We start from the raw sequence: 27826 nt of genomic DNA on the forward strand, positions 1-27826 counted from the left end.
TATCCGTTCCGGTATCCGCCGGCACAGCCAACATTGGCCAACATGAGCCAAAATCACAAAATACGAAGCGATTTCACTTATCGCGGAGGCCGAGAGGACGTGCTTCTCGGTCGGCAAATTCGGTGAATTTTCTGTAACTTCGGCGTCGGTGTTCATGCATAGACTGTAACAGAAAGGTAAGAAGTGCCTGCACTCTTTTGCTGTTCGAACAGCAGTGGCGTGTCTACGAAAGCGCCGTTTCAATCCCAGTTGTCGGCACCGATGACGGGTTACTCCCCCGCAAAGCCGCTAGGCCTAGAGTGTGCCGACGAAGGATGTGCTACCGTTCCGGTGATACGGCACGCAATCTTTGTACTGGGCGCGGCTTCGCTTATGCATCGAGCGGTACTGTGCGTCTGCATCCTCCTCTAGTTGCTTCTTCCTTCAGCTCCTGTTATCGCCTGGGTGGTGGTGTTTCTTCGTCGTGTGGTGTAACGCAACAGGTTCTTGGCACCGGTGAGTCGCTGGCAGTAATTTGACGTAGTACGCCGTATCTCAGGGCGAGAATGTTGCTGCACTCATAGAAACCGTGAGATTACATAGCAGGTGGGCCAGCAGGCTGCCTCTTAATTTTTGGGTGTGCGAGCCAGTTTCCTGTTTCGTGTCCTAAAGGCGAATAGTCGGCATGAGCGCTAGGAACTCGAGCACGGGTCGACTGTCTTCGTAATGCTACGTCGTGCTAAAAGCGCTTTCAATGGATTTTCTTGACTTGAAAGTCTCTGATCATGCCCTCAGTTGTCCGGTAGCCTAGGAAATATGAGTCTTTTGGATCTAGTCGCTTTCATGTTCAATGCTTACGTTTGGCGGTGATTCAGCACGGGCATGCAGTTTACGATCTGTCCATGACGTAACTCCGGAACCCGAATGTTTAGATTGTTTCGGATTTCGACGCAGCAAAGATTCAAAAGTAAACGGTGATAAACGACGCCGACAACGACCACCGCATTTTTTCGTGTGCAGTCTCTCCCTTCCCGTTGGGTTTTTGCTTTGTGCTCCAATTGCGGGTTTAACGAGCCGTGCGGCGCAGGCCGGAAGGGGCGACGCGAGTGGGCGTGCGAACGGCGTTGATTTTACCCGGCGCTGTTGTAAGGCAGTTTATGAATTCCGCGTGTTTGTATTTTTGTTGTTTTTTTCGTTTGCTTCCCCCACCGAGTTGCCCGGAGTGCCTTAACACCGCTGTAGTACCGTGCGGCTACACATGAGTGCCATTAAATCCGAAGGATGTTTGTTTCTACCGATCTGAGGCTTGTCATTGCACTGTGCTGTGCAGCGTATCTCGTTTGAGTATGCTGTCTTGTGAAAGCATTCGCGAAGGTCTCCGCGTCACCTCATTAGACGTTTACGTAAAGTGCGCATGCGTGACATGCCTTGGTGTTTACAGCCATTTGAAGCAGACGAGCCCGAACGCGGTAGCGCAAGATCAGAATCCGTAATACACATCTATCAAAGGTCGGGGTTTGCGCGGTGCATGTTTTTTAAGGCTGCTTAGTTGCGCAGTTTTCATTTGACCCACGATTAACCCGCATAATTTCCTGTGTTTGCTTGCAACAGGCCTGAAACGATTGTGTGCGGCCGCTGACACCGACCGGCGTGAAGTTTCGAAATCGGGGCGCAAGCAGGCGCGCCGTCTCGCAAGTCGCGGCTGTTTGTTTGCGCTGGACAGCCTTGTCTAAAAAGTGGTGCGTCACTCATTAGTATAAGGCTGAGCCACGCGCGGGGCCATCGATGCATGGCGTTCATGGGCCACACCTGACTAGGTGTCAGCGACACTACTGCCGGCGACTGAATAGGGGCGACGTCAGACGAGGCTCGCTGGTTGTAAGCCTCGCTTTGCACGGCTGACACGCGTTGCACGTCTTGACAGTCATAGTTAACGGGTTTCTAGCTTGTCAGGAAACACTTATTAGGTGATCCACTGCAGTTAGATGTGCTTGTGTTGAAACTTTACCGCTGTTTTCAATCTCAGTAGTTTGGTGCTTCTGCACATGGGTTTTTAATTGCTGTTATGATCGTGCTAACATATAAGGCTGTTATTGTGCAGCCTGAAACTGGACTGTAATATGAATCGTATGCACGTGAAGGAAGTGCCTCTGGTACCCTGTTTGTTTGCACAAAGACTGACTTGTGCTGTTGCACTGACCGGATGCGCTCTTTTTTGTTGCCCTTTTACAAGCCCTGCATCTGTTTGCCTCGCAGTGACAGCTCCGTAGCAGTACCATGGACATACACACTTTTGGGGTGCAACCAATTACTTGCCATGCCTGGAACAAGGATCGCACAGGTAGGCATATACCTCGCAAAGATTGCATGAAGATCATACGGAGTAAACTAAGAACAAAATGGCAGACTTTGTGGGAAAATGAGGTGAACAGTAAACTACACCTCATTAAGCCTGTAGCTGGAGAATGGAAGTCATGCAGTCATCAAGAGCACTTTGTCGACTTGATCCTGTGTCGTCTCCGCATTGGACACACATACCTCACGCACAACTTTTTATTCCTGCAGCTAGAAAAGCCTACATTTGAAGCATGTGGAGATGAGCTCACAATCAATCGCCTTTTGGTATCATGCACAAAGCTCGAGGAAATAAGCAAAACAAATTTATAGCTCTTTGCAATGAACACATCCCACTCCACCCAAACCTTCTCCTCAGAGAAAATGCCCTTATCAAATTTTCTTGTGTTCTGAATTTTTTCAAAGAAATCGACATTCTAAACAAACTGCGACATAACTGTAAACAATGGTCTTTCTAACACAACACACGCTCAACCCTGTGTTGGCCACATGATGACCTTAGTTGCCTATGCACCGTAAAACCCAATACAATACAGTGCAATACAGGTAGGCACGGTGAGGTTCCTCAGTGTGTCCTTTTGTGCACTTCGACTCAGTGCTGCATGTGTAGGCGCTGCACAAGACGTTCCTTCCAGGCGTTTGCAATCAAGGGCACTTAATAGCCTTAGAACGCCTTTTGACAACTTGGCATTGAAGATAACTCCTAAAATTTTTCTTCTGACTAAAAACTGGTGTTACCTCTCCTTGACTGCATAATGTATTCGACCTATACTGGACTTTGCACAGCTAATATCTGTGTACTGGTGACAATTTGAGAGGTAATCTTTTTTTGTGTTTGACTGCTCTAAAGCCATGCTTATAATTCTTGTAGTGAAATTTGTGGCCTGTTGGAATCAAAAGCTTTTTCAAAATGTAAAAATACTAAGATTATTTAAATTTTCTGTTCAACATTTTCTGCTTTGTTTGGTTTTCGTTACCGCCCGTCCTGTAGATATTGCTATGAATCTATATTAGGCCCAGCTATGATAATGTTTTACTGGCACAAATTTGGTAGTATGATGTTTACAGCTTGTTCAGTGACCTTTGAGAAGATCGGCAGCACTAAAATTGATCTACCATTATAGTTTAGGTCATTTCTCCCACCACTTTAGAAATTTTTAGTTTATCTGGAAACACTCCGGTACTTAAGATCAGGTTGTGTATATGTGTTTGGCTGGGCAATGCATTGCATTTTATAGGTTGTGCTTATGTGTTGGCTCTGTATGCACTGATGTTTGTTAATTTTCTGATTAAAGTGCTGATTTCAAATGCATTACAGTTGGAAGCATGAGCACTGAGCTCATTGGTACTGGCTGGTATAAATTGTTACTTGTGTGAGGTGTGCAAGCCCCTTATTAAAGTGTCACCAAGCAATGCCCCTATGTAAAGTGCACCATTTATTTAGAGAAACTATCCCTTTCATTTTTGGACATTAGGTTGTTTAAAAGTTTTTAGGGTTGCTGCAGACATCAGAAAGCTATTGGTCATAGTCCCAACTTAATTTTAGAGCCTAGCTTGTTGCCAGTTAATTTGAACTCAGCCAGACAATCTGTATTTTTCACCCTATAAAAGAGGCAAACAGTTCATCTCAGCTTTATTCTTTATTGACGGTCTCCATTGATTCATGGTAATGCTTTTTAAATTAAACTTTAGGGGATGCCTGCTTGTAAAAATTGTTGATTTATTTTAATGCATTGGTCATGCGCTGTTGTGGGGTTGGGTCAGAACATCTAATGAGTGCACATGCCCCGCCGGGGTGGCGCAGTGGTTACGGCGCTCGACTACTGTTCCCAAGGATGCGGGATCGAATTTTGGCCTCGGCTGCCGCTTTTCGATGGAGGCGAAAAGCAAGGTGCCCATGTGCTGTGTGATGCCAGTGCATGTTAAAGAACCCCAGGTGGTCGAAATTTCCGGAGTCCTCCGCTACGGCGTCTCTCATAGCCTGTCGCTTTGGGACGTTAAACCCCACAAATCAATCAATCATCAATGAGTGCACATGTTTTGGGATGACTGCGTGGTGTGGAGTGTGGTTCAAAGAACATGAACATTGATACGTAGCAGCTAATTTCAGGTGTTAGTATGTACTCCTGCTCGGTGTGAAAGCATGCAGAAAAAAAGTGCATTGTTAAAGGCATAGGTTCAACAGTGCATTTCAGGCACTTTCAGTTTGTGATCAGATTGTTTAACGATAAAGTGGGAAGACAAAATGTAGACATGTTTGACTTTTTTTCCTGTTTGACTAGAGTAAATTAGAAAAAAAAAAGTTATCTTGCAATTAATTGATGGTGTGCTGACAAACCAGTGCTTGCTTACTAGTATGAAAGTAATAAACTTGGAAAGGCTAGAATGTGTAAATTCTAGTGTATGGTGTGGAACAGTCTGTGCAGAACACATGGGTTTTGCGTGAGCCATGAACGAATCTCTCCGCTTTTTTTTTTTTTTTTTTTTTTCTTCCTTTCTGTTGCTCAGAGGTGGCGCTGAGCCCCAACAACGCGGACGTGCAGCTGTACAAGCGGGAGCCCGGTGGGGGCTGGTCCCCAGGGCAGACGCTGAGCCGGCACGACCTGAGGGTGACCAGCGTCGACTGGGCGCCGCGGAGCAACCGTATTGTGACATGTGCCGCAGACCGCAATGCCTATGTCTGGACCCTGGGTTCAGATGAGCCCGGCGCCAAGGCCACAGTGTGGACGCCCACCCTGGTGCTTCTGCGGATCAACCGGGCTGCAACCTGCGTCCGGTGGTCTCCGCAGGGTTAGTGACCCTGCCCCCTGCCCCTTCTAGTGAGAGGTTACCCGCAGAAACCATTTCTCGAATTCGTATGAGACCATGGGTTGCACATCAGTGAACAAATGATGGCTCTAGATGACAATCAGTCGCAACACTTAGCACTGTCTGGCAACACTGTGTGGCAGCACACTGGCTGCTGCATCAACATCTAGAGTCCTAAAATGCACGGATTGTGCTCGTATTTGCTCTGCCTCAGCAGTACAGTGTCATTTCGTTGGATGCTTTTGGTCATTTTTGTGAGTACTACAGTCGACGACCGATTTTTCGGACACTCAATTTTTCGGACATGCTTGATTATTCGGACTTCTTCCCGGCCCCAGGACATACCTTATAAAGTCAGTGTATTATGCTGCTTAAAATTTTAGACACTCTAAGGAGGGCTATTCGATTTTTCGGACATTCTAAGCGTCAGCCGACCAACTGCCACACCTTTTGAGCGGTGTCGCTGCCATCTTGTTTTACTTTTTCCTTCGATAGCCTCGAAACCGGTGCCATCCTTGCGTGCCGCTCCTCAGCTAAACACGCTGGATCGAGGCTATATTTGCCTAGCAGCTTCTGTTACTGGTAATGCCGAAAGTTGGGCGAGTTGGTTAACGTTCATGATGGAAAATAGCGCGGAAAAGTATACGAAGGACGGGAGGAAGACACGGACAAGCGCTAACTCGTAACTTGGGACGTCGCTGCTCGCCACCGGAGTGATGTTTTTTCTTTTAGCGTGATCGCTTCGACTGGGCCTGTTCCGTGTGTTTGCCGTGCATCTCTCGTATGTTGCCGAGCGTAGTGAGTAGGCCTAGCCGTGGTCATGCTGATGCGAGAACTACATTCTGTCGCTACTGTGGCTCGCATTTAATTGAATCGGCTTCAATTTTTTTTGTGCAACGCGGCAGCAAGAAGGCACTCAACAGAGTCGGTGTTGTGATTCAGTGGTTGGTGGTTGTGGTGTGCCTCGACAGTGGGAAAACCTACTCTGTCGATTTGCTTGGAGCACTTAGTACCCTCGCCGATGCGTGGAAGTCTGTAGCACCCACAACGCTGCGCAAATGCTTCCGCCACGCGGGATTTGTGCTAAATGACGAGTCGGCTGCCTTGGACGAGGAGAGCGTCGTCGAGCAGCTGTCAGGCAGTAAGCAGTTCATTCACGACCTTCGCACTGCTGTTGTTGAAATTCCATCAGTCGTCTCGTTTTCAGAGTTTAGAGACGTGGACCACCAGTTGGAACTGTGCGCTGGGCTCGTAGATGCAGAAATTATTCGCCAAGTGCTTGTGGAGTCTGACGACGATGACTCACCTGCAGCAGCGCAGCCGACGCAAGCTGAGCTGATGCAAGCAAAATTCAGGTGGACCTGTTAGCACGGAAGCGGAGCGTGGTGCAGAAAAGTATTCATGACTTTTTCCGGCCTCAAAGAGAATAATAGGCAATAAATTGAGCTTTTTTGGTGCACATTTGTTTTTTCGGACATTTTCGTGGTCCGTTGAGAGTCCGAAATATCGGTCGTCGACTGTATTTGTACACTGAGGAAATTCTTGCATGTGCTGGATTTTCTATTCCCTCTTAGCTTTTCTTCAGTGCCTTTTGGTAAATATTTGTGGAATCCTGTAAGATTGATGAAAGCTGGGTTTTTTTTTTTGTGGACACACAGACAGCAGGAGTCTGCACTTGTAGCCTTTATTTTGGGGGCAAAAGATGGTTTGTCATAAGTCATGACTAATATTAACAACTTTTGGTGAGACCAGCTTCCTTCACTTGGCTACACTGATTCAGATAGTCTTTGTGGTGCTGAAAAAAAGTGTTTGGCATTCAGATATCCCGCCCGTTCCTTTAAACTGCTAGCACTTTTTTTTTTTTTTTTTCGAAAGTTGCAGGTCTGGATGCCAGGTTTTTGGCTCTATCTCTCACTGCTTAGAATAGACACTGTAAAACTTTGTTAATTTGAAACCATTTAGGTATGTGAAGTGTATTCAGATCACCGTAAAAAACAGCATGTAATACGAGGTTTCTATACCGATTTTATCATGTTAAATTTCCGCCTCACATTATATGCTGATAAGTACAAATTTTATTCGAAATTTTCAGTTCTGGTCTCGTTATTATTCAATGCTATTAACATCGGGCTTCCAGCTAGAGGAAATGCTGTCTAGGTGGCGTTGGCTGACTCGTTTTGATGCTTTCGATGCCATTTCACTGTGAAGACCTCGTGGCCACGGTGCTCGTGACAGACGCTACTGGAACCAGGCAGAGCACTCCATGCGAAATTTCGAGACTAGAAACATTATTGAATGTTTTGCAAGGTCTGTCATGGTCGCCTCCAGCAAGGCCCAACAGCTGGAGCACAAACACTTCACCAGCATTCTTAAGGAGCTCGTTGGCCGCGCTTCCAGAACGAAGAGCTTGCGTTTTGGAATAGTCTTCTTCAAGGAACCGCGTGTCCGAAAAGAGGCCATATGTGACGCACAGTTCATACTACGGCACCCCGCCGAGACATTCCCTCACAACCAAGCATGCCAAAATACAAACTTCAATGTGCCGAACCTTACAACCCACTATTCATCCAAAACTACTAGAGGCTTCAAAGATAGGTCTGTTCTACTTATAGGTCGATGCCCCAACTTTGAGTAGTTGTTACTTCTTTTTTTTTTCTTTTTTAAGGAACGGCAGATTTTTGAGCAGTGGTGCTTGAAGTAATCATTGATGCTAGTAACCCAACCTTCAAAACATGGCATACCACACGGAAATCGTGCAGACCGGCGTTGCGTGCAGTTAGCCTGTCGCGGGCACGAAACAAGAATGGTAGTGTCGCTGAGCACACTGATGCTGCTAGGGGTGAGGGGTGCTTTGACGCCAGCATCCTTGCAGGATGTGGCTCAGGCTTTCGCATTTTTGCACTGGAGACTCTGCAGTGCTCTCGGAATTTATTGCTGTATTGACAGCATATTTGAGGAAGAAGTTTGGAAATTGAGCTTGTTCAGGATTTCTGCTAAAAATGGGTGGTGTGCAGCCAGCTGGTTTCCCCTCACCTCCTCTTTTATCTCTTCAGAGAACAAGTTTGCCGTGGGCTCGGGTGCCAAGGTGGTGTCGGTGTGCTACTTTGAGGAGGACCACAACTGGTGGGTGAGCAAGCACATCAAGAAGCCCATCAAATCAACGGCCACCTCGGTGGACTGGCACCCCAATAACTGCCTGCTTGCCTGCGGATCCACAGACTTCCGCACCAGGTATGTTAATATGCATGCTTCTCGATGGTCCCCCAGCAATCATTTGGTTAGCCTGCGAAAACGAGGCACATGTAGTAAAATGAGAGGTATGCCACAAAGTGCAGTGCACATAATGTTCAATAGGATAGTTAAGCGGGCGAGTTGGTGATACATCATCCAAAAAAAACAGCGCGAACAAACGGGGACGACAGGAAGAAACAACAAAGGTTTTGGTGTTTTATTGTTTCTGTACCTTATATAAATGTGTTTTCTGCGATTAAACTTTAGTTGAGAGTCAGCGCTTGTTCCTGTTGTTTCCTCCTATCGTCCCCGTTTGTTCGCGCTGTTTTTTTTGATGAAGCACATAATGTGCCATCACGTGCTTACTTATCTTGGCTCTCCCCTCAGTTATGCAATGGCTTTCCTCACTCTGGGGAGTAGCCCATAGAGCTCTGTAATATTCCCTACAGGGAAAGCTGATGGCGCAGCACTTCATTCACTATGGGTGCTTTAAAGCGATAACTAAAAAAAAATTGCTCTAGAAAGTATGCTTGTTAAATTATGAAAAAAAAAAATAATAAAAATGGTTTCTAAGGTGTGCTATATTTATGCAGAACGAAAAGGATGCCATCTCTTATCTTCGAAGAGCTTTATGCATGTTCGCATTTGTGTGTTTTTCTGCTCATTTATTGCAACTTTCAGGCATAATAATAATTGGTTCACAGGAAGGGAAAGGCGCAGTATCTGTCGCACCTGCTCTGTGAACCATAAGGGAAGGGATGAAGGTGGGAGTGAAAGTGGAAAGAGAGAAATAGGAGCCGTAGTGGAGGGCTATGGAGTAATTTCGACCACCTGGGGATCTTTAACGTGCGCTGACATCGCACAGCACACGGACGCCACTTCGTTTCGTCTCCATCGAAACACAGCCGCCGTGGTTGGGTTCGAACCCGGGAACTCCGGCACAGTAGTCGGCCGTGTTACCACTGCACCACCATGGCAGGGCGCATACATTTGATTTCGGGACATTTATTGAGTGTAAAGATATTTTATTCTTTTTTTTTTTTTTGAAAAAGTTATTAGTTTGGCAGTCATACCTTGTCTTACTGGCACTCTAACAGCTGACAAAGTGCTCCTTAAGGAACTAGCATAGAGTGGTACCTTTCTCTGGTTATTTTAAAATCTTGTGGAGCAAGTGGCCTAACAGAAGACAAGCAGGCTAACATGTTTCTGATGTGTACCTGGTGGAGTTGGTTTTGCTTTACTGCCACCTTTGTCGGGATGGAACAGGGATCACTGAACTGGGATTACTGCTGATCCTGCGTGGACTAAGTAGGCCCTGCATGTTATTTACTGTAAAGGCAACTTAAAATACTCGGTCTAAGTTAAAAAAGAAAGACTGGGCAAATGGGCTATTGTTACATGGTCTTGGGAAAAAGCTCTCGAATCAGGGGCAAGTTTGTCTGTTTCTGCAGGAAATTTGGCAGCGTGCTTTAAGCAGCTTGTTATGGTGCTATCCCCGTTGATGCTCTGAATCTCTGGCGGGTTGTGCCTTTTGCAGGGTGTTTTCGGCCTACATCAAGGAGGTTGACAGTGCACCCGAGCCAACGCCCTGGGGAGACAAGGGCGCTTCCTTCGGAACCCTGGTGGCCGAATTGTCTGCCAGTGGGAGTGAGTGGCCCTACTTACTCCTTTCTCCACTGCTCTTTAGTGGCAACGTGGTAGATGTAATCGGGTGCCAAAAATGCTGGCATTAGAGTCACTGACTGGACAAGTCAAGGTATGAGCGCGACAGTAAAAATGAAACCATAGGGATGGGGGTAGAAAATTAACAGTAATCCGTGATGTATTAGAAAAGTGAGTGAGAAAAGTAAGTATTGGAAAAAGAAAAAAAAAAAAAACTGTACGGGTGCTTCACTCTGCTGCAACGAGGATGAGAAGTTTGAGCTCAGTGGCACTGCATTGGAAGGTTTGTTGTGCTGTATTGTTTCTTGCACTTTAATTTGCTTTCATATGACACTGAGGGCACAGAAGATAGCACCGCGTTCGTGCAACGCTATCGCTTTCTTATCTGCTCCCCCCCCTTCCTACTTGTGCTAATTTGAGCAAAGGTATGACTCCAAGGCTTGGGTGGAATTGCAAATGTGGTATGGTAACGCAAACTCTGATAATTTGTATACTACATAATGGGACGATTGGAGCGGGAAGGTGTGTTTTTCGGGCCACGTTTTTTCAATACATAGATTAGTGTTTATTGTTCAATAAATGGTAGCAAAATTACAAGGCAGCTGCCTTCAAGCCGTAGCATTATTGATAGATGATCTTGCCAAGACAGCGACATAGCTATTTTTTGTCAAAGTAAGTTTTACTACAGAGGACTGTGGCTGTTTTCCTGTGAGCACCCAGCTTTTTAATGGCTCACGGTACTTGAGAACATGTTTGAAATGAAAGTTTGTTGAGGCCCTTTGGTGTTTTTCGCATTATCCCGGGACCTGATTGAAGTGGCCCTTTTCGGGTCTGGGTCATAGAAACGGCAGAGGTCTCAACTTGTCATGTTGTCTCTCTCATGTGCAGTCGGCTGGGTGCACTCGGTGTGTTTCTCGGGCGACGGCACGCGGCTCGCCTGGGTTGGCCATGACTCGAGCGTCTGTGTGGCGGACGCTCAGCGAGGGCAGGCCATTGTGTGTGTCCGCACCCCGTACTTGCCCTTCCTCTCCTGCCTCTGGGTCTCCCCCACCCGGCTGCTGGTTGCTGTGAGTGTCCACTGCGCCATTTCAAAGCGTTAAGGGCAGGGAAGAGGAAGCAAGAAGTAGCTGGACTGTTAACTGCCTCAAATCTGTGGCGTCTTCTGCGTCCGCCGGCAAGAACAAGTGCCAGCCACTGGCACTTTTATGCACCATCTGTGTGGTGCGGCATAGTCACTAGAAATTTTTGCAAAGCTTGGGTGCCTCGATAAGCAGTTTAGTTCAGTTTAGAGAGTTTAATGTCTCCGGGCCGCACAAGCCATTGCCCCATTGTGGCCCAGTATTGTAATATGTTGGCAATGTACTGGTCCTATGTTGGCCCGAATACTGCCCACACAGTCCCAATATTGGATTGATGGTTTGTGCTGCCTGCGTCCCAAAGTGACTCAGGCTATGAGGGACACCACAGTGCAGAGCTGTGGATGATTCTTAAAATTGCACTGACATCGCACAGTGCACGGCTGCCTTGCTTTTTGCCTCCATTGAAAAACGGCTACCATGGACAGGATTTGATCCCGCGTCTGAGTTCAGCAGTCGAACGCCATAGCCAGTGAACCGCCATGGCGGAGTAAGATAGACTAGAAAAGCTTTTAGTAGTGATTGTTGACCTCGGAAAGCCAGCTCCACTTGTGTGGAATGGGGTGTGTTCAGCACCACAAATGGCTTTTGATAAATCTCGTGCCACACGGACATATTAACTAACTGTTAATCAGTTTCTATTTTAGCCGAATACATGCCACATTCAATTAGAGGGCGCTTGGTTACTGAGCTGGATCACCCGGGTTCAAACCCGGCCGCATTGTCAGCATTCCTGTGAAGGCTAGACCGAAAGAGGCACCCTCATGTGGTGAGATCTCAGTGCGCGCTAAAGATCCCTAGGTGGTAATGCTCCTCGCAGCCTGAGCCACTTTTGGATGTTAAATCCCGCATGCTGCCACATTCTGCTGAATTTTGATGCAGAGCTCAGGAGTCACGAAAAACATCATCAGTATATGTACACTCACTGATCTGACAGAAGCCATGTGCTTTGGGAAATGTATTTGTGGAGATATATTTTGCAGCGGATGCAAAGTATTGTGCTACACACTGTGCTTACTGTCTGTACGGCGTGACTGCAATCATGGCATTAATTATTTGAGGGAACGCATGCTGTTCACAGGTGTAGTCGTGATTCATCATTCATAATGTATCATAATGTTGTAATAACGTAATTTTTTGCTTTATGCCAACATCAGGAACATTTTATCGAAGTAAGTTTATGTCTACGCATAGGACACAGACACATCACCCATGGCTTCTTTCTTGCTAACAAAAAAAAAAACAAATCCACGTGTGATGTGCAGTGATGCGCTCACATTTGATCGCATTTTATTCTCATGTCCACGACTTGAGAAACTTGGGAAAAGATATTTCACTGTCTTTTATAATGAACGCATCCCATTTCACCCTGCATTGTTTCAGGCAAACAAGCATTCGTCAATTTTTCCCTTGATTGTACGTTTCTTAAGAAGGCCAGTGTGTTGTAAATGTGATATGAGTATCGTAACTCTAATATCTTTTTTTTTTTTTTTTTAATTTGTCCTTTTAGCAAAAGCCTAATGGCCAGCCTGAAATTGATGCCCATTTTGTGGTGCAAAATAAAGTTCTGCAACCTGTCTGCTACCGCTGGGGATAAGAGGTTGCGGACTTTAGAGCAAAATCTCATTAACTCGGCCGTCAAGAGACCGGAAGAAGTCTTCGAATTATCTTAAAGTTCAAATTATTGAATGTCCCTCGGAAACTGCCAAAACTGCATCGTAGTAACTTTTATTTAATCAGTGCCTGGCACGCGCTGACAACTTGTTGGGGTTCTGTGAGATACAAGTGAGAACCCCTGATGTAAGCATCAAGTCAGTCTGTCATATTAGGTTGCCAGCTGTCAGTATGTCAGACTGCTGTCATTTCCAGGGCTACGTTGCCAGCTGTCAGTATGTCAGACTGCTGTCATTTCCAGGGCTACGACTGCACCCCAATGGTGTACGAGTACAGCAATGGCCAGCTCAGCTTTGTTGACAAGATGGACAAATCACAGCGCAAGGAGATGGACGGTGTCAGGTGAGCGGACCTTTACTTCGAGCTAGTTGGTATTCGTTCATCGACTTAGCGGTGCACTAATGTAGTACTTAATGAATTGGAATTAAATGAATGAGAGGTTGCGACAGCATAACGTCTCACAAGTCGTGAATGGCAACCTGTCAGTGCACTGCTGAAGGCATAAATCTGAAACCCTGTTTAAGAGAACATCTACTATTCTGCTGAGATCAAAAAATGGGTCACACGTGAGATAAGAGAGGCTTTCTCAGTGGTGTCGATAGAAAGTGAAGGTGGTTACGTGAGCGATCCTTCATTTGCTGCTTCTGTCGGAACAGAAAGGGAGAGTGGTGTGACGACTGTCATATATGCTTTTGAATGCGTTTTCACTTTCAGTTTTGTTTTTCTTTTCTTGGCTTTTTTTGTCACTCCCATTGATGTTGGGGAAGATGAAGTGTAGTTGCTCATTTACGCTTGTGTCTTGTGCTCTAAGCCAGGTGAGCAGGCTTCACCCAAGTTGGTTCTTCTCTCTGGTTCCTTAAATGGCACAGCATGAAAGGAGCATGCTGGAGGTCTGCTGTCCTTCAGTATAAAGTCCATAAGCATTCTGGCAGGTTGAACAGGGGGGGGGCATCATACTGATCGGGGTGCACTGCATCGTTATTGAAAGCATTGCAAGCAGCCAGTTGTGGACGAGGATGTTCTTATGTCTGTGATCTGGGTGCACACCAGTGGCATTGGGGCAATTTTTTTTTTTTCTTCAGCATTGGCACTGTGGCTCATTCAGTGAGCAACCCTAAGAGGACTTGCTCACACGACTGCCCTCATTTGAGGAGCTACTATGCTTAGCAAGTGTTTCTCAGGGGGCCTCTGAGTTGCATTACTCATTATGTGCTTCGATTTTTTCATGGCGCACCTGTTTTGATGTGATAGCATTAGAAGCGTTAATTGGGGGGGTATCATAAATCTTTGTGATTGCTGTGAAATGATGTCACCAAACTGAAAGTGACAACTGTAGGTAGCGGTTTACCTTTTCTGCTTTTATACTGGCTCAAGAAAACACGAACCACCAGCCCAGAGAGGTGCCTGGCTTTGTGCGGGCTGATGTATATTGAGTTCACAAACATGAAAGAATGATGCAACCGGGGTATCAAGGCATCAGCGGCCGTTAGTGCTCTCATATTGCCCGCGCACGATGCAGTTGGGTGTCCCTGTCGACTGTTTTTCTTTTTTTGCGCCTCTGTACTCTGCCCCCGTGACTGGGGATGTGTCTCCTCCTCTGTTTGTGCACAGTGGTGATAGTTGGCTAGCCGCTGGGAGCAGCAGCCAGCACAGTATCGCAGGTGGCGGCGACGACCCCGAAGTTATCAGCCCAGCTGCGTATGTGAGCAACCTCCTGTGTGTGTGGGAATGAGATGAGGCTACTGGCCCCACCCCAGTAACACCTACTTTCTCAGCCTGATGAGTAGCGTAGGCTAACCCTTTGCACCCCCGTTGCTTGTGCATTGTGGCGCACACGTGTGGCGTGGTGGCTGGTGTATGGAACTGACAGGCATGGTGTTTTTTATCAGAGCAACCCAGCTTACTGGCTGGTGTTTCCGGTGTGCGTGTGGTATGGAGGACAGTTACCTGGTAATATTGGTGACAAGCTGTACTGTTTGGGGGCATTCGGGCTCATTTTGTTCTACAAGGCTTTGGCTCATTACCCACTTTAAGATTGACAGCATTGATGAATAGCGGATGACATGGCTTCATTTTGTCGTTCACCCGTCGTCCGAAGAGCGCCACCTGTGTGCAGTTCGTTGGGGGTAGCTGTTCTGGGCTATCACTATTTGCACCTTGTAGTACATTGTACCTTCCCCTATGCTGCCTTTGCTGTTCCTCCAGCATGTGGATCCAGCTGTTAGCTATAAATAGGTGTCTTATTGAACTGTACCAAAGTGCAAACAAATCAACAGGGCACCAGTACACATTTTAAGGTGAAAGCCTTTAATGGCTCATGCTGTCGTGGACAAAGTGTGTCCCGCTTTTGGGGCGTTCCGATTGGCTGAGGCAGGATGCGTCCCTACCATCTGCAATGCCACATTGAGCACTCTCTAAGGAATGCAACGTGGCAGGAGCGATGGTGTACCTTCCAAACACACTTGCCGGAAAAAGTGTGATAGATACTGCGCCTTTCCTTTCCTGTAAAACAATTACAATTAAGGCAAAAGCCTTTAATGGCTCATACTGTCGTGGACGAAGTGTGTCCCGCTTTTGCGGCGGCTGTCACGTGGCGTTCCTTGGCGCGTGTTCAAGTGTGGGATTGCAGATGACAGGAACGCTAAACAAGATGAGACTTCTCAGGCTTTTGCCTTTCACTACTTTAGTCTCTAAAGTCCCTCGTAATGTTTTTTTTGTCCCTGTGCTTGCTTTTGGGGTGCAGTCATTGTGATTCATAGAGTTTGCATGTGGAGTTGCAGCTAGTGCATATTGGCCAGCTTGTTATCCTTTGTTGAGTTTTCCCCTTTGTCTTTCAGTACTGTGGTGGCGCTGACTTTCGTCAAAAATTGTGAAAATGATGGCAGCACAGAGTATGCGTAGTGCACTGAATAGCTGGTGATTAGCACATTAGACTGCCGAGATATTTAGCCTGCAAGTATTACATATGAGAAGAGATCTTGAGTACTGTGAGTGGAAAGACACTGGTTATTTGTAGCAACTACCATTGTAGTAAACTGTTCACTTGATAGTCCACACTTTGGTATCTTCCCTTCACTGCTGCCTATCATCATTGGTGCTAGTTTAACGAGGTGGCTGTACAAAGAAAAAACATGGACTTAGCCTGAGGCTCACAAGCAATTCTGCTCGTGGGATTGTGCACAGTGCGGCTTCGAGTGCTGTCGCTCTAGCTGACAGCGGCCTCTGTGGCCTCGCAATGCCTTTTGCCACTACTCGAAAGGCAGATGCCATCCGCTGGCTCTGCTGTGAGCATCTTTGTCTCATTGCAACGCGTATACACAGTATAAATATGCTTCATGGTTACGAGCATCTTACACTAACTAGAGGGAAAGCTGAGGGCGCTGCACTTCAGCCACCATGGGCGTGCTAAGAATCGTGGGCCGGTGCCCTACTTGATGCAGGACAGTCGGTTTTTCTCGGGTTCACGGAGGGGCGTTACTATGATGTTTTTTCATTATCATCTCAAGGTGCATACATAGACCACAAAAGCTATAGTAGCGAAGGCGCAAACGTAGACGTCGCCAATAAATAGTATGTTTCCCGAAATGCCACTTCCAAAATGTTTTTTTCTTTTCAAAGTGTGCCTATTAAGTGCATCAGTTTTGGCCAAAAGTTGTAGTTCTGCACTCGGTAGCTCTCCGGCCCATGATGCTTTGAGCGCCCATGGTGGCTGAACTGGTCGTCAGGAAACTCAATGTAAACTCCCATAGATGGCAGCACAGCTTTCCCTCTAGGTAAGAGTAAGAAACTCTATGGTTACGAGAGAAACTACACGAAGTTATTGAGTTTTTTCACACACTGCAGAGCAACTCGTATGCACTCGGCAATATAGCGACACTTATATATCGTCTTTGGTGCGTTGTGTGCTGTCGTGAAGTGTGCTCGGAAATGTCGAGGAAACTTCAAGAGTGCATGAGCAGCAGTCACACTCGACGTATTTCATCCATCACGTGCATTGCTCATCAAAAGGCGCACTGTTGTCGGTTATCGATTGTTTATTCACTAACTACGCAGTAAGTATGATCGCAGGCAACCCTTGTAATTGCCTCTGCTGTCGTAGTTACGGCGTCTGTGTTGGTGAACTGCTTCCAGGGATTTGCAAGTGGAAAGAAATGGGGCATTTTTCACGCAACTATAGTCTGCCTGCCACCTTCCGGCTGTAGCTGTCCCGAGGGAATGCGCACATTATCTTGACGAACATGTATCGGTTGATATTTTTCTCTGGGAAAATCCTGTCTTGCATGGCACTGTTTTGCATACTGCATGCATATATTTTTTTTTTCTGGTTATAAAAGGGTTGTTGGTAAAAACACATTTTCTATGTGATGTTGACCTATTAGTCTAAATCGACTCACCGTTTTCCTTCAGCAACCCTTTAAAAAACACCAGGCGGTTGAAATAACCCAGAGCCCACCATTGTGGCACCCATCATACCATGGATGTTTGTGTGCGCCACCTTCCACTCTTGCCTACGGCAGGTGTCTTTTATTATCTGTACACCCTGCTGGCTATTTCTGGGGGTCGTAACGCATTTACATTACAAATTAGTTGGAAAAGCATACTTTGTTTGTGTAGTTTTCATCTTAAGGTGGGTTTGCCAAGAATTTTCTTTTCATTGGAATAGGCCATTATGGTAACACCATTAAAATTGCCCCAGTTTCCATAATTTGCATGTCAAGTTTCACTTCAAGCCCCTTTCTTTATTTGCACGGGTATCCTCTTCCTTCCACATCTTTATTCCACACAAAAGCACCTGTGATTTCAAGTTGTGCGTGCATTGTTGCGTTTAAAAGAAAGACTCGGGCTGAGCGAAGGCGCGTGCGAGTTTACGTACAGACGAACTGGGCTCGCAGTGGGTCAGGCAAGGTTCGATCTAGAAACATGCAGGACACGACACGACAGAAATGAAGGGATGGAACGAGTGTCATCCCTCACTTCATCGGTGCCTGTACTTCTTGCTCCTGTACATTTCCTGATTATGCGCCGACAAAACCAGCTGCGGGTACTACTCTAGGTTCCTTCCTCTCCACCATGCAAACATGGGTTGTGCGCACACGATTCCTATCTGCCCCTGCACAGCTTAAAAGCTCTTGTTGTTTAGTGACATCCAGTTTTTCGTCTCATTGATTGTTTTTGCTGTTGTGGTGTGTAGTGCCATGCGCAAGTTTCTCAACATGGACAAGCATGCGATGGAGAGCCGAGGTGACACGCTGCTGGACACGGCGCACCAGAACGCCATCTCCCTGGTCAGCCTGGTGCAGGGAGAGCGGGACAATGCCTCTCGCGTCTGCACCCAGGGCATGGACGGACGGCTCATCCTGTGGGACCTCAAGGTGGGCCTTATATGTCATCGAGTGATCACCGAACCGTTAATGTGACGGGCTGCTTTCAGTGAAAACGGAGCAATTTACCGGTGATCAAGGAATGGATATTGCACGGCGGCTGACTCTCGCAATTGTTCTGGAGACTGGATTCAGAGTTTTGACCAAGCCTCCCGACTGTAGGAGTAACACCGATTAATTTCCTCTGAAAGAAAAAATGCTGCAAACTATAGTCACTAGCACCTATACTTGTAATCTGGCAGTAGCCAAATAGATTGCAGGTACTACAGCCCGCGTTATATGCAGCCAAAGCCTGATATAATGAAGATATCCTGATTCCCTCTCGTACACTCATAGGGTCCAATGCATGGACTAACTAAAAAAAAAAAAAAAATGAAATCAATTTCATGATCTGTCCTGGTTTAACGAACTGTTTTTGGGAAATGAAGTTGGAAAGTTAATTTTTCTTCTGTTTTGTAGAAGGAAAAAAACAAAAATCATTGAATGCGAGTGAACGGTAACATTGCGAAGCACCTTTGTCCCGCTTTTACTAAACTGCACCTTGCAAGGGTAGATTTTTGTATTGAATTGAATTCTCCCGTTGGCGAGTGAATTGATGGATGCCCTTTATCTGCTGCGGCAGTTTGCTGAAACATGCGAGGGGACGAAAGACATGTTGGACGCGCTTCAAACTTAAATGGAATAATTGCTGGTATTGATTACACAGTGCACGTAAGCAAATATCATTGACTTCTTTGTTGAGAGAGTTAAATTGTTGTCCCCTGGGGCTCTTCTTGTTGAGGTAGGGATTTTTGCTGTTTCTTTTCATACAGGCTGATAGTATCGGTTGTTCCCGTGCACCGTAATTTCAGCGCAACTACGCTTTGCAAATATTATCACGATCCAACTGTAGCTTTCTAGATGCCGCTACATCATATTATCGAACATATCAAATTAAGTGACCGAGAAATGCCTAACTCAATAAAAGGAAGTTCCCAGTTTAATGAAATGATTTGTGGCTCACTTCAACATTGCTAAATCTAGTTTTAACTGTACTACCTTCCTCTTGGACTGCTGTTTATTTCTTACCACAAACATAACATAATATGAACAAAAAAATAAAATTAGTTACAGTAATAATGCGAACACTTTATTGTCGGTAATATTGACGACATATTAACATGAGGCATTTCATTCCATTCATGAACAGTGTGGGTGAGGAATGATAATTTGAACAGATTGGTTTGATACGTAACAAAATTGATCTGACATGCCAAAAAATTTTGTTGCTGAAGCGCTTTTGCAACTAACAACGCTTTCAGAAAAGTCAGGGTCACGAAGGGGAAGGACAATGATGCACACAGAATAGAGGAACTGAATATTATGCAATGCTAATAGACATACATACCGTATAAACGCGTGTAAGGGCCGCACCCGTGTATGGGCCGCACCCTGTTTTTCTGAAGGAAATATTTAAAAAAAAAAATATCCTTGTAAGGGCCGCACCCAAACTTTCCACGACCCACGCGGGAATAGCCCTCGCAATGCATGCGCACAGGAGCTTTCACGTGCTGCCTACAGATGACGCCCGAGGCCGCGGGTCATCATCATCGTCAACTTTTTCTCCCTCGCGACCACTATCCATATCGGCATCAGTATCACCAGCTCCATTTTATTGTGGCTGTCAAGGGCACGCGAGTTGTAGCGTGGCAGTTTGTTCTAGTTGTGGCTTTCGTGCGCTGTCTGCTTTTGTTCATGAACTTGCGCCCAGCGTAGCAACTTCAGCACGATGGGCAAGTACCTGAATAGCTACACAGCCGGCTTTAAACTGAAAGTAGTGGAGTTTGCTCTTGAACACGGCAAGCGTGCGGCGGGCAGAAAATTTGACGTGGACGAGAAGTGCGTCCGACGATGGTGCCTACAAAAAGATGCACTGAAGAACTCAAGTTGCAAAAAGCGCGCCTTCCGAGGCAAACCGTGCAAGTTTCCGGGACTGGAGAACGAGCTGCTCTGCTACGCCATGGAAGTGCGGAACAACGGCTACGCGTTAACCACGGACATGTTGCGGGTGAAAGCGCAAGCCTTGGCGCGTGCGAAAGGCATACCGCGCGACGACTTCAAAGCTAGTGCAGGCTGGATGCGAAGATTTTTAAAGAGGAAGGGCCTGTCCCTTCGGCGAAGGACCACGCTGTGCCAGCGGCTGCCGCAGGACTATACTGACAAGGTGCTCAGCTTTCAAAAATATGTAATCGGTCTGCGCCACGAGCACAACTACATATTGTCACAGATAGCGAACGCCGATCAGACCCCCGTGTGGTACGACTCTCCCGAGAACTGCACAGTTGACGTGAAAGGGACGAAGAGTGTCGTCGTGCGGACAACCGGCGCGGAGCGCCAACGGTGCACAGTTATGCTGTGCGTCACCGCGGACGGGCGAAAGCTGCCCCCTTATGTTGTGTTAAAAAGGAAAAGGGTTCCTAAAGACGCTTTCCCCAAGGGAGTAGTAGTTCGAGCCCAAGAAAAGGGCTGGATGGACGATGAGCTTGTGCTCGACTGGGTTAAAAGCGTATGGCAAAATCGCCCAGGCGCCATGTTGGCCAAACGGTCGCTCCTGGTCTTGGACAGCTTCCGCGGTCACTTGACGGATAGGGTTAAAGAACGCCTGCGCAGTATCGGCACAGACATGGCCGTGATTCCGGGTGGCCTCACCGGAATGCTGCAACCGCTGGATGTGAGCATTAATCGCCCTTTTAAGGTAGAATTCCGAAGACAGTACAGAGAGTGGATGGCAAGCGACGATCACGAAGAGACGCCGACCGGACGACTCAAAAGGGCACCGCTCGCAACTGTGCTTGGGTGGATTGTGTCCGCATGGAACTCAGTGTCTGCGGACATTGTATCCCGCAGTTTTAAGGTGACCGGAATATCCAACAGTTTAGATGGGACTGAAGACGATTTCTTGTGGAATGACCATGCATCAGAGCACAGCAACAGCTCGGAGTCGGAAGACTCCACGAGTGAAGATTGAGCCTAGAATAAATGCCGTACTGCTCGTTCCCTGATTGGTGTGTTTTTAGTAGAAAAAAAAAAATTTTTTTTCGTATATTCCGTGCAAGGGCCGCACCCCGAAAATTGGCCCTCGAGTCTGGAAAAAAAAGTGCGGCCCTTACACGCGTTTATACGGTATATACAAGTAACAACGACTTCACAGCTACAGAGACTGAACGTCACCTACTGTTCAGCTACGCAAGCTGGCGGGCTACGTATTACTTGAGATCACCGCTCCTTCTTTACGATTTCTTGAAGTGCCAGGGCCTGCCTACTTCCTGAAACGAAGCCTGACCAAGAACAGTCTTCTACAATGCAACTCTGTATCAAAGTTCCAGAAATCAGTGAAGCACTGAGCGAGGGACAGTAGCCCCCGCGTGTCACAGGAAGTTTCGCTCCCCCCCTCATTGTTCTAGATTTTGAAGTGAAAGCTTCACTACACTAGGTAAAAGTGGTCATTGCGCAAGCCTCAGTTTAGCCATCAAGTGACCTTGACAGATACTGCGGCTTTCCTTTCTTGTAAACCAATTTACAAATTTGTTTTGATTTTCAAGTGAACTGTGACCTAATTAAGTGTGGGTGTCCACAATTCCGTGGTGTCCACCCAAAAATATACTGCACTTTCCTTCCCCCAAACCTAACTTAAACACAAAGGCAGCCCTGTGTTGTGCTGTGCGATGTCAGCACACGTTAAAGGCCCCCGGGTGGCCTAAATGTGGAAAATGTGATAAGGGAGCCTTCAAATCTGACAGATACTGCGGCTTTCTTTCCTTATAAACTAATTTAAAGCTTACAAAAGAAAAAAGCATGACCTTCACCTGGTAAGGTGCATATGTCCACCATTTCCTACTGTACATCCAAAAGTATAAGGTGCCTTCCTTTCCCCAAAAGTTAACTTAATGAAATATTTTTTGTTTTTTTTTAAGGCGGATTGAAAAGGCAGTGTTTCAGAAGCTATCGCTTCAACGCTCACAGTATTCCCTCTGTCACTGGGTTCAAGCTATGCTTAAACCCCCACAATTTTGTCGTTAAGCCCCATCTGTCCACGCATTAACCCGTTAAAGTTGCAGACAAAGGGGGTGGCCAGGACCATGTGCTGGGATGCAGGAGTGGACGGCCGTGGCATCCCACCTATTCCAGAACCTTCTGTTCTTTTTATGCCCCGCACTAACCAAAGCAGCCTTACAGTCTTAAACTGGGAGATAGCGGGTCGACATAGGTCAGTACCCCACCCGTGTTCCTCATGGTCGCTTTAATCTTTTACCGTGCCATTCAGCGGCAGCGGTATTGCCAACCACAAGCTGTTTCCCGCTGCAAAATGAGACGGTGTCAGCTGCTCTTTTCTTTGTGGGTTCTCTGGGGCTAGGATACACCTCCATGCACTGCGAACTCCAGTTGTCAAATCATTTTCACAGGTTTAAATAGGGCGGCACGAAGAGATGTGGGCTAGACTGCTTGTTCTTCAGCAATGAATTGACCTTCCAGTGCTGAAGGTACACCAGACCAGGCTTACAGGGATGCAAGCAACTACATTCAAATCTCGATATAACGAATCCCGCGGGACCGCGAAAAATCATTCGTTATTTTGAAATATCGTTGTAATGAAAAATCTGCGATTATAAGCCAGTGGTCAAACCTAGGTATGAAAATGACGTACCTTGGCAGTAGGCACGTGTGTAGACAAGCAAAACCTCAAGTGAAAAGGTTGCACCAACTCCAAAGCTGATTTATTTGAAGAAATCCATTATTTTCTTCTGCCGCGTGCAGCAAACACGACTGCGCACTACATTACACCACTACAGCACACACACCTTCCGCTTTCCGGAACACCTCATCGCGTGCGTGATTGCACCGAGCAATGAAAGTACGGACTTTGTCCATGTGCAAAAAAAAAAAAAAACGGACTTTTTTATGACGCCATTTTCAATGCTCCCTGAGCTTTGAAAATCTTGTCTCGGTCTTTTATAATCGCGGCAGTCGATGGGGCAATGCTAGCTGTCTGTAGAGGCCGAAACGCTTTTTCCCTGCGTCGATTTCTTGCAGTGAAAGCAGCTGCGTTCACATCTTCTTGGCACTTCGCTGGCTAATATCATCGCCAACCTCGCACAAACTTCGCAATAAGATAATCAGCGGCAAAAAAAAAAAACCGTCCCGCATGCGCGAACGCACGAACGACCGAGTTGCGTACGGCACACAACACAGGAATAAAAAAAATGCAGGCAGCTAGGCCTGCTGGCTACTGCGTAATAAATCATAGCTTCATGGTGGCGCTAGGAGCTGGTCCTAGATGTCCTGATGATGACAGCTACAGCCCACGGACCATACACACAGAAACGGCGGTTTCTGTTTCATTTCACGTGAGAGTTGCAAGCTGCAGTGCTGTTAATTTTAGCCAAATTCGTAATACTGATGTTCCAAAATTATAGAACAAGAAATAAAATACGTTCGTTATTCTGAAATATACGCTATTTTGAAATTCGTAATTCTGAAATAACTTTACATTGAAAACATGGCAAATCTGCCGGGGATTCTTAAAAAATTCGTTAATTTGAAAAGTTCGTTAATGTGATGTTCATAGTAACGAGATTTCACTGTACACTGTTAAATCTTTGCCATTTGAAGGTGTGCCAAGAACACAAATTGCTGCCCATACAATTTCTTTGCATCATATATGTCGGCTAAGTTCTTTGTTTACTTTTTTATGGCTGTGCCCTTACATAGCTCATGGGCAACGTTTGGATGTTAAGCCGAAATTATTCCATGCCTTACAAATGTCGCTGATTATTTCCATCACACATAATTGCAGGACACATCTGTTTGCTGTTGCCAAACACATGTATGCACGCACACACACACACACAACTTAATTGAAACATGCCTTGTGTTGGGCAGGGAACTGGTTACACAGACAGCTTTGAAGGGCACCTTTCCCATTCTGGGATGTTGAGGGCGGGGCAAAACACTAAGGTGGCAGATATTTTTGCCATCCTTGGTGAGCAGCAGCACGAATTAGTGCTTGCACCATTGTTTGCACTTCTGCATATAGAGGGCGCAACGTGGTGTGACATTGGGTGCCTCAGTGGATCAGCGCCGGTGCACGGCACATAGTGCATTCAGCCCGCTTTCATTGAAACTCAAGTCTAAACTCTGCTTTGCCTCTTTCTCTCCCTCCCTCCCTCTCTGCCTGACCGAGCAGACGCTGCAGTCCTCCATGGCAGGCATGCGTATTGTCTGACCTCCGTCGGTCATCCTAGCCGACCGGGAACGCGGCCGATGCAAGCCACTGGCTTCTTTGTTCAACGTTGGCAAGGGACAAAAAGTGTGCGCGTAACCAACACTGAAAGAACAGAAGACGGTTGGCGACCACTCCCCACTGGTCCGTGTGATGTTCGGGCAGTGTCCTCCAAGTGGACGACTCAACGAGACAAATCAAGCTGAGCCGAGCAACTGCTCTCGCCAGTTGCTGCTGCCCAACACTCTAGCACCAAGGAAGGAGGGCGCTCTGTTGTTGTTGAAATCTTTTATCTTTAAAGTCGAGAACTGGATGTCTGATGGTGGACGTGTCTTCCCGACAGATCATTTGTCTCGGTGACTGTCGTCTGCAAGTCTTCTGGTTTTTCTTTCTTTTTCGCTGGCCTTGAGTATTTTCACTACTAGATTTTTTCAGTGCGTACTAATCAAGTTTATTTTATAATCCTTTTTTTCCCCATGCTCACGAACAGATAATTTATTGGACCTCTGGTGCGAAGCGCATTGCATTACAACAGTTCCGCATGGACTCTGCTCACAATTTTAACTTTCTGCTTTGTGAGCAGAAAGGCAGGAAATGGAGTGTCTGCATTTCGCACGCGCTTGTTTCACACGAGTTTTTAGGCATATAATGCCGTCACTTCTGATTGTCGCGTTCATGATGTTTCAACGAAAAAAAGTGCAGGGATACTGCCCCAGAATGCATCATGTTCAAAGGGGAAAGTACAGGGCTGTTATAAACTGAAGGGAATGATGTATGGATATGCTTTGCTTTAGAGCAGTCTTGATTGAGTATATACCTTTACAACAATTTGTTTAAACAATCTGCAGATGCAATTTGTAGATAGTCTGTCTATTGATGATTTTTTAGGTGAATGCTTTATCAAGGTGAGGTTTTCTTCGGCATGAAACATGGATGCTTCAAGGTCACTGTATGTGCGTGAAATAGGTGCTGGCATTGTTCAACGCATTTCTTCCACATTCAGCACTCGGTGACAGAAAAAGGTTGTGTGAGCATTCCCTGACACCAGCAGCATTTGTTTATTGTCATTACTGATGCCCAACTTGGCTTATGGCTATGGGCATCGAGAACGTCTCTTCATTTATGGGGGGCATTGAGTTGTTAATGACGATAATTATTGTTATGGGGGTGAATCGTATGTGCTTTTTATAACAGAGTTAATACACATCCTTGCTGTGAAAAAGTTAAATATTGATTATGATATGAGCACCACTTTCTTTCTTAATCATTTGTGTAATCGGAAAAATTTATTGTGTGCTGCTGCTTCTAAAGTTGCACACACATGTGCAGATGTTGAGCTCTTCAAGACTGTGCTGCTTCAATCTACTGAAGACTGGTACGGTTTGCTGCCAGTGTGGTGATGTATTGTCCCCTGTTCTGTTCGAAACGGTGCCGTTATGGTGTTTTTCATTCGGTGGCAGTGATTATTTCGGACATGTGGCTGCCAGTACAGAGATAGATGTGGCACGAAGTTTCATTCATGCCGAGATAGTCTGCAAATTGGTGTTTTAAGATTGGATATTGTGGGTATGGCAGGTGGTAGCCGACATAGCCGAGCACTGATGCTCCAGTTAATTGAGTGCATTGCTAGGATCCTCCACCAAATGTATAGAATATGATCAATTCAGAGCAGCGGTTGTACTGCATCGACCTGGCCTGTCTTCGCAGTGGCATGTTGATGCTCAATGTTGGGGGAAGAAGCACTTTTTAACATGGATGTGAATTGCGCTATCGTGTTGCACACTGGCACTAGTGTTCTTAGAAATTCACTTGTGCAGAACCCATTTTCGGCGTAGAAGCCGACATGCGTAGACTTGCACAAGTTCGTCGCATCTTGCAATCTGTGAAGTGTCAAATGGCACCTTTTTCTTTAGCAAATTGCCAAATTGACTGCATTTGGCTAAGTGTTTGTGACTTATATTTGCTGTTTTAGAAAATATGAGGAGCCAGCCTGTTTTTCTTTTTTAAACCTTTTTTGTCACATTTTGAATAGCACTAATTAAGTTGGTTGTATAGCATAGCTATGTTTCGATAGCACAGGGCATGTTGCTGATCTCTCCTGCTCATTAGAAAGGTTCGACCAGTGGTACAGTGTCAATCAAACATAGCGGGAACGCGGCTCTACATGGCTGTGCATTAGCGGAGCACTATTGCACCCAAGCCGGAACCAAACTGATGCAAAGTGGCACGCGACACGAAGCACCACATCGAGGTACCTCATCTCGTGCGCCACGGCACATTGATTCGTGACCGGGATAGATGCAGTGGTGCACCATCGGTGTCCGGCCACACGGAGCCGTGTTTCCACTAAGTGTGATTGACACTCTACACTGCTACCTGATGGCCATTCTGAAGGTGGCGACCGTGGTTTCTGCGTCTTTCTGCTGGTTCATGCAGTGTAAGAGGAGTATGCATGAATTTGACCAAGAGTGAAACAATTGTGCAATGTGTAGCAGTTGGCGTTAGCTGAGTGGTTCAAATGTAGCGTTTCCTCGCTATGCATTGCTTGCTGCTCTTGTACATAGAGGCTAAAGGCAGATAGACCTCTCCAGATGCTTTCTAAAGCCTTTTTTTCTTTTTCAACAGGTGGTTATATAAGATACAGGTTAGGACTAGCTTACTTGATAATTATAGGCATTCCAAATGCAGGCTCTCCACACATGCTATGAACTGGAATTGTGAGCTGTAAAAGGGGGAGGCTTGTGAAATGAAACATGCGGCCCATCCCTAAAGAAATTCAAATCATGTTGTTCCAACAGCATATGTCCTTGCAAAGCGGCATATTTGGGCAAGGTACAGTTTGAGTGAAACGATGCTGGAACAGAAGCGTGAATGAGTGAACATTTTACTTTTTGTAAATTTATGATGCTTAGCATGTTGCTGAGGCAGACAGTGATTTGTGGTTTCGAGGAGCTTTTTAATGTTGTGTAGCGCATTTAGTGTCGCTCATGCTTGGCGCTTGCGCCTCGAGACATCCGGCTGTAATAAAGGCCCAATTGCTTATTTATTCTATCCGGTGGCTTGCCTCTGTGATTGCAAAAGGAAAATTAATGCAGGCCTCCATGTGATGTTTGCTATTTAAAGCACCACATTTGAATCATTGCGGTCATGCCTCCAAGCAGGGAGCCCTGGTCTTCAGGTTGTAAGATAATGACAAATAAATGTCACACGCCTTTCTTTCGGTTGTGTTGAATGGAGTGCTACCTTGTCTCCAGCCATTGCATGCTAAAAGCCTTTAAATGTCGATGAGCTTGATGAAATGCAAAGAGTTTGAATATGAACCCATTGAAGACACCAGAGTG

General features: G+C 46.2%; 1 protein-coding gene across 2 annotated transcripts; it reads left to right on the forward strand.

Annotated features, from left to right (window-relative positions):
* The first annotated feature begins 16 nt into the window (after nucleotides 1-16).
* Nucleotides 17-27703, forward strand: Arpc1 (Actin-related protein 2/3 complex, subunit 1A). Of its 2 annotated transcripts, XM_084604378.1 has the most exons (10): nucleotides 53-176; nucleotides 250-495; nucleotides 2236-2320; nucleotides 4843-5124; nucleotides 8196-8373; nucleotides 9911-10020; nucleotides 10924-11102; nucleotides 13087-13187; nucleotides 18037-18217; nucleotides 24450-27703. In XM_084604378.1, the coding sequence occupies exons 3-10, from the start codon at nucleotides 2257-2259 to the stop codon at nucleotides 24486-24488; spliced, it is 1134 nt and encodes a 377-aa protein (XP_084460504.1). In that variant the 5' UTR covers nucleotides 53-176; nucleotides 250-495; nucleotides 2236-2256; the 3' UTR covers nucleotides 24489-27703. The 2 variants fall into 2 exon arrangements, with proteins under 2 accessions (XP_084460503.1, XP_084460504.1); XM_084604377.1 differs by lacking the exon at nucleotides 250-495 and having other exon boundaries at nucleotides 17-176.
* The last annotated feature ends 123 nt before the right edge of the window (nucleotides 27704-27826 follow it).

The sequence above is a fragment of the Amblyomma maculatum genome, chromosome 5 (assembly GCF_055883805.1).
Source record: "Amblyomma maculatum isolate TAMU_Amacu chromosome 5, ASM5588380v1, whole genome shotgun sequence".
NCBI classification, from domain to species: Eukaryota; Metazoa; Arthropoda; class Arachnida; order Ixodida; family Ixodidae; genus Amblyomma; species Amblyomma maculatum.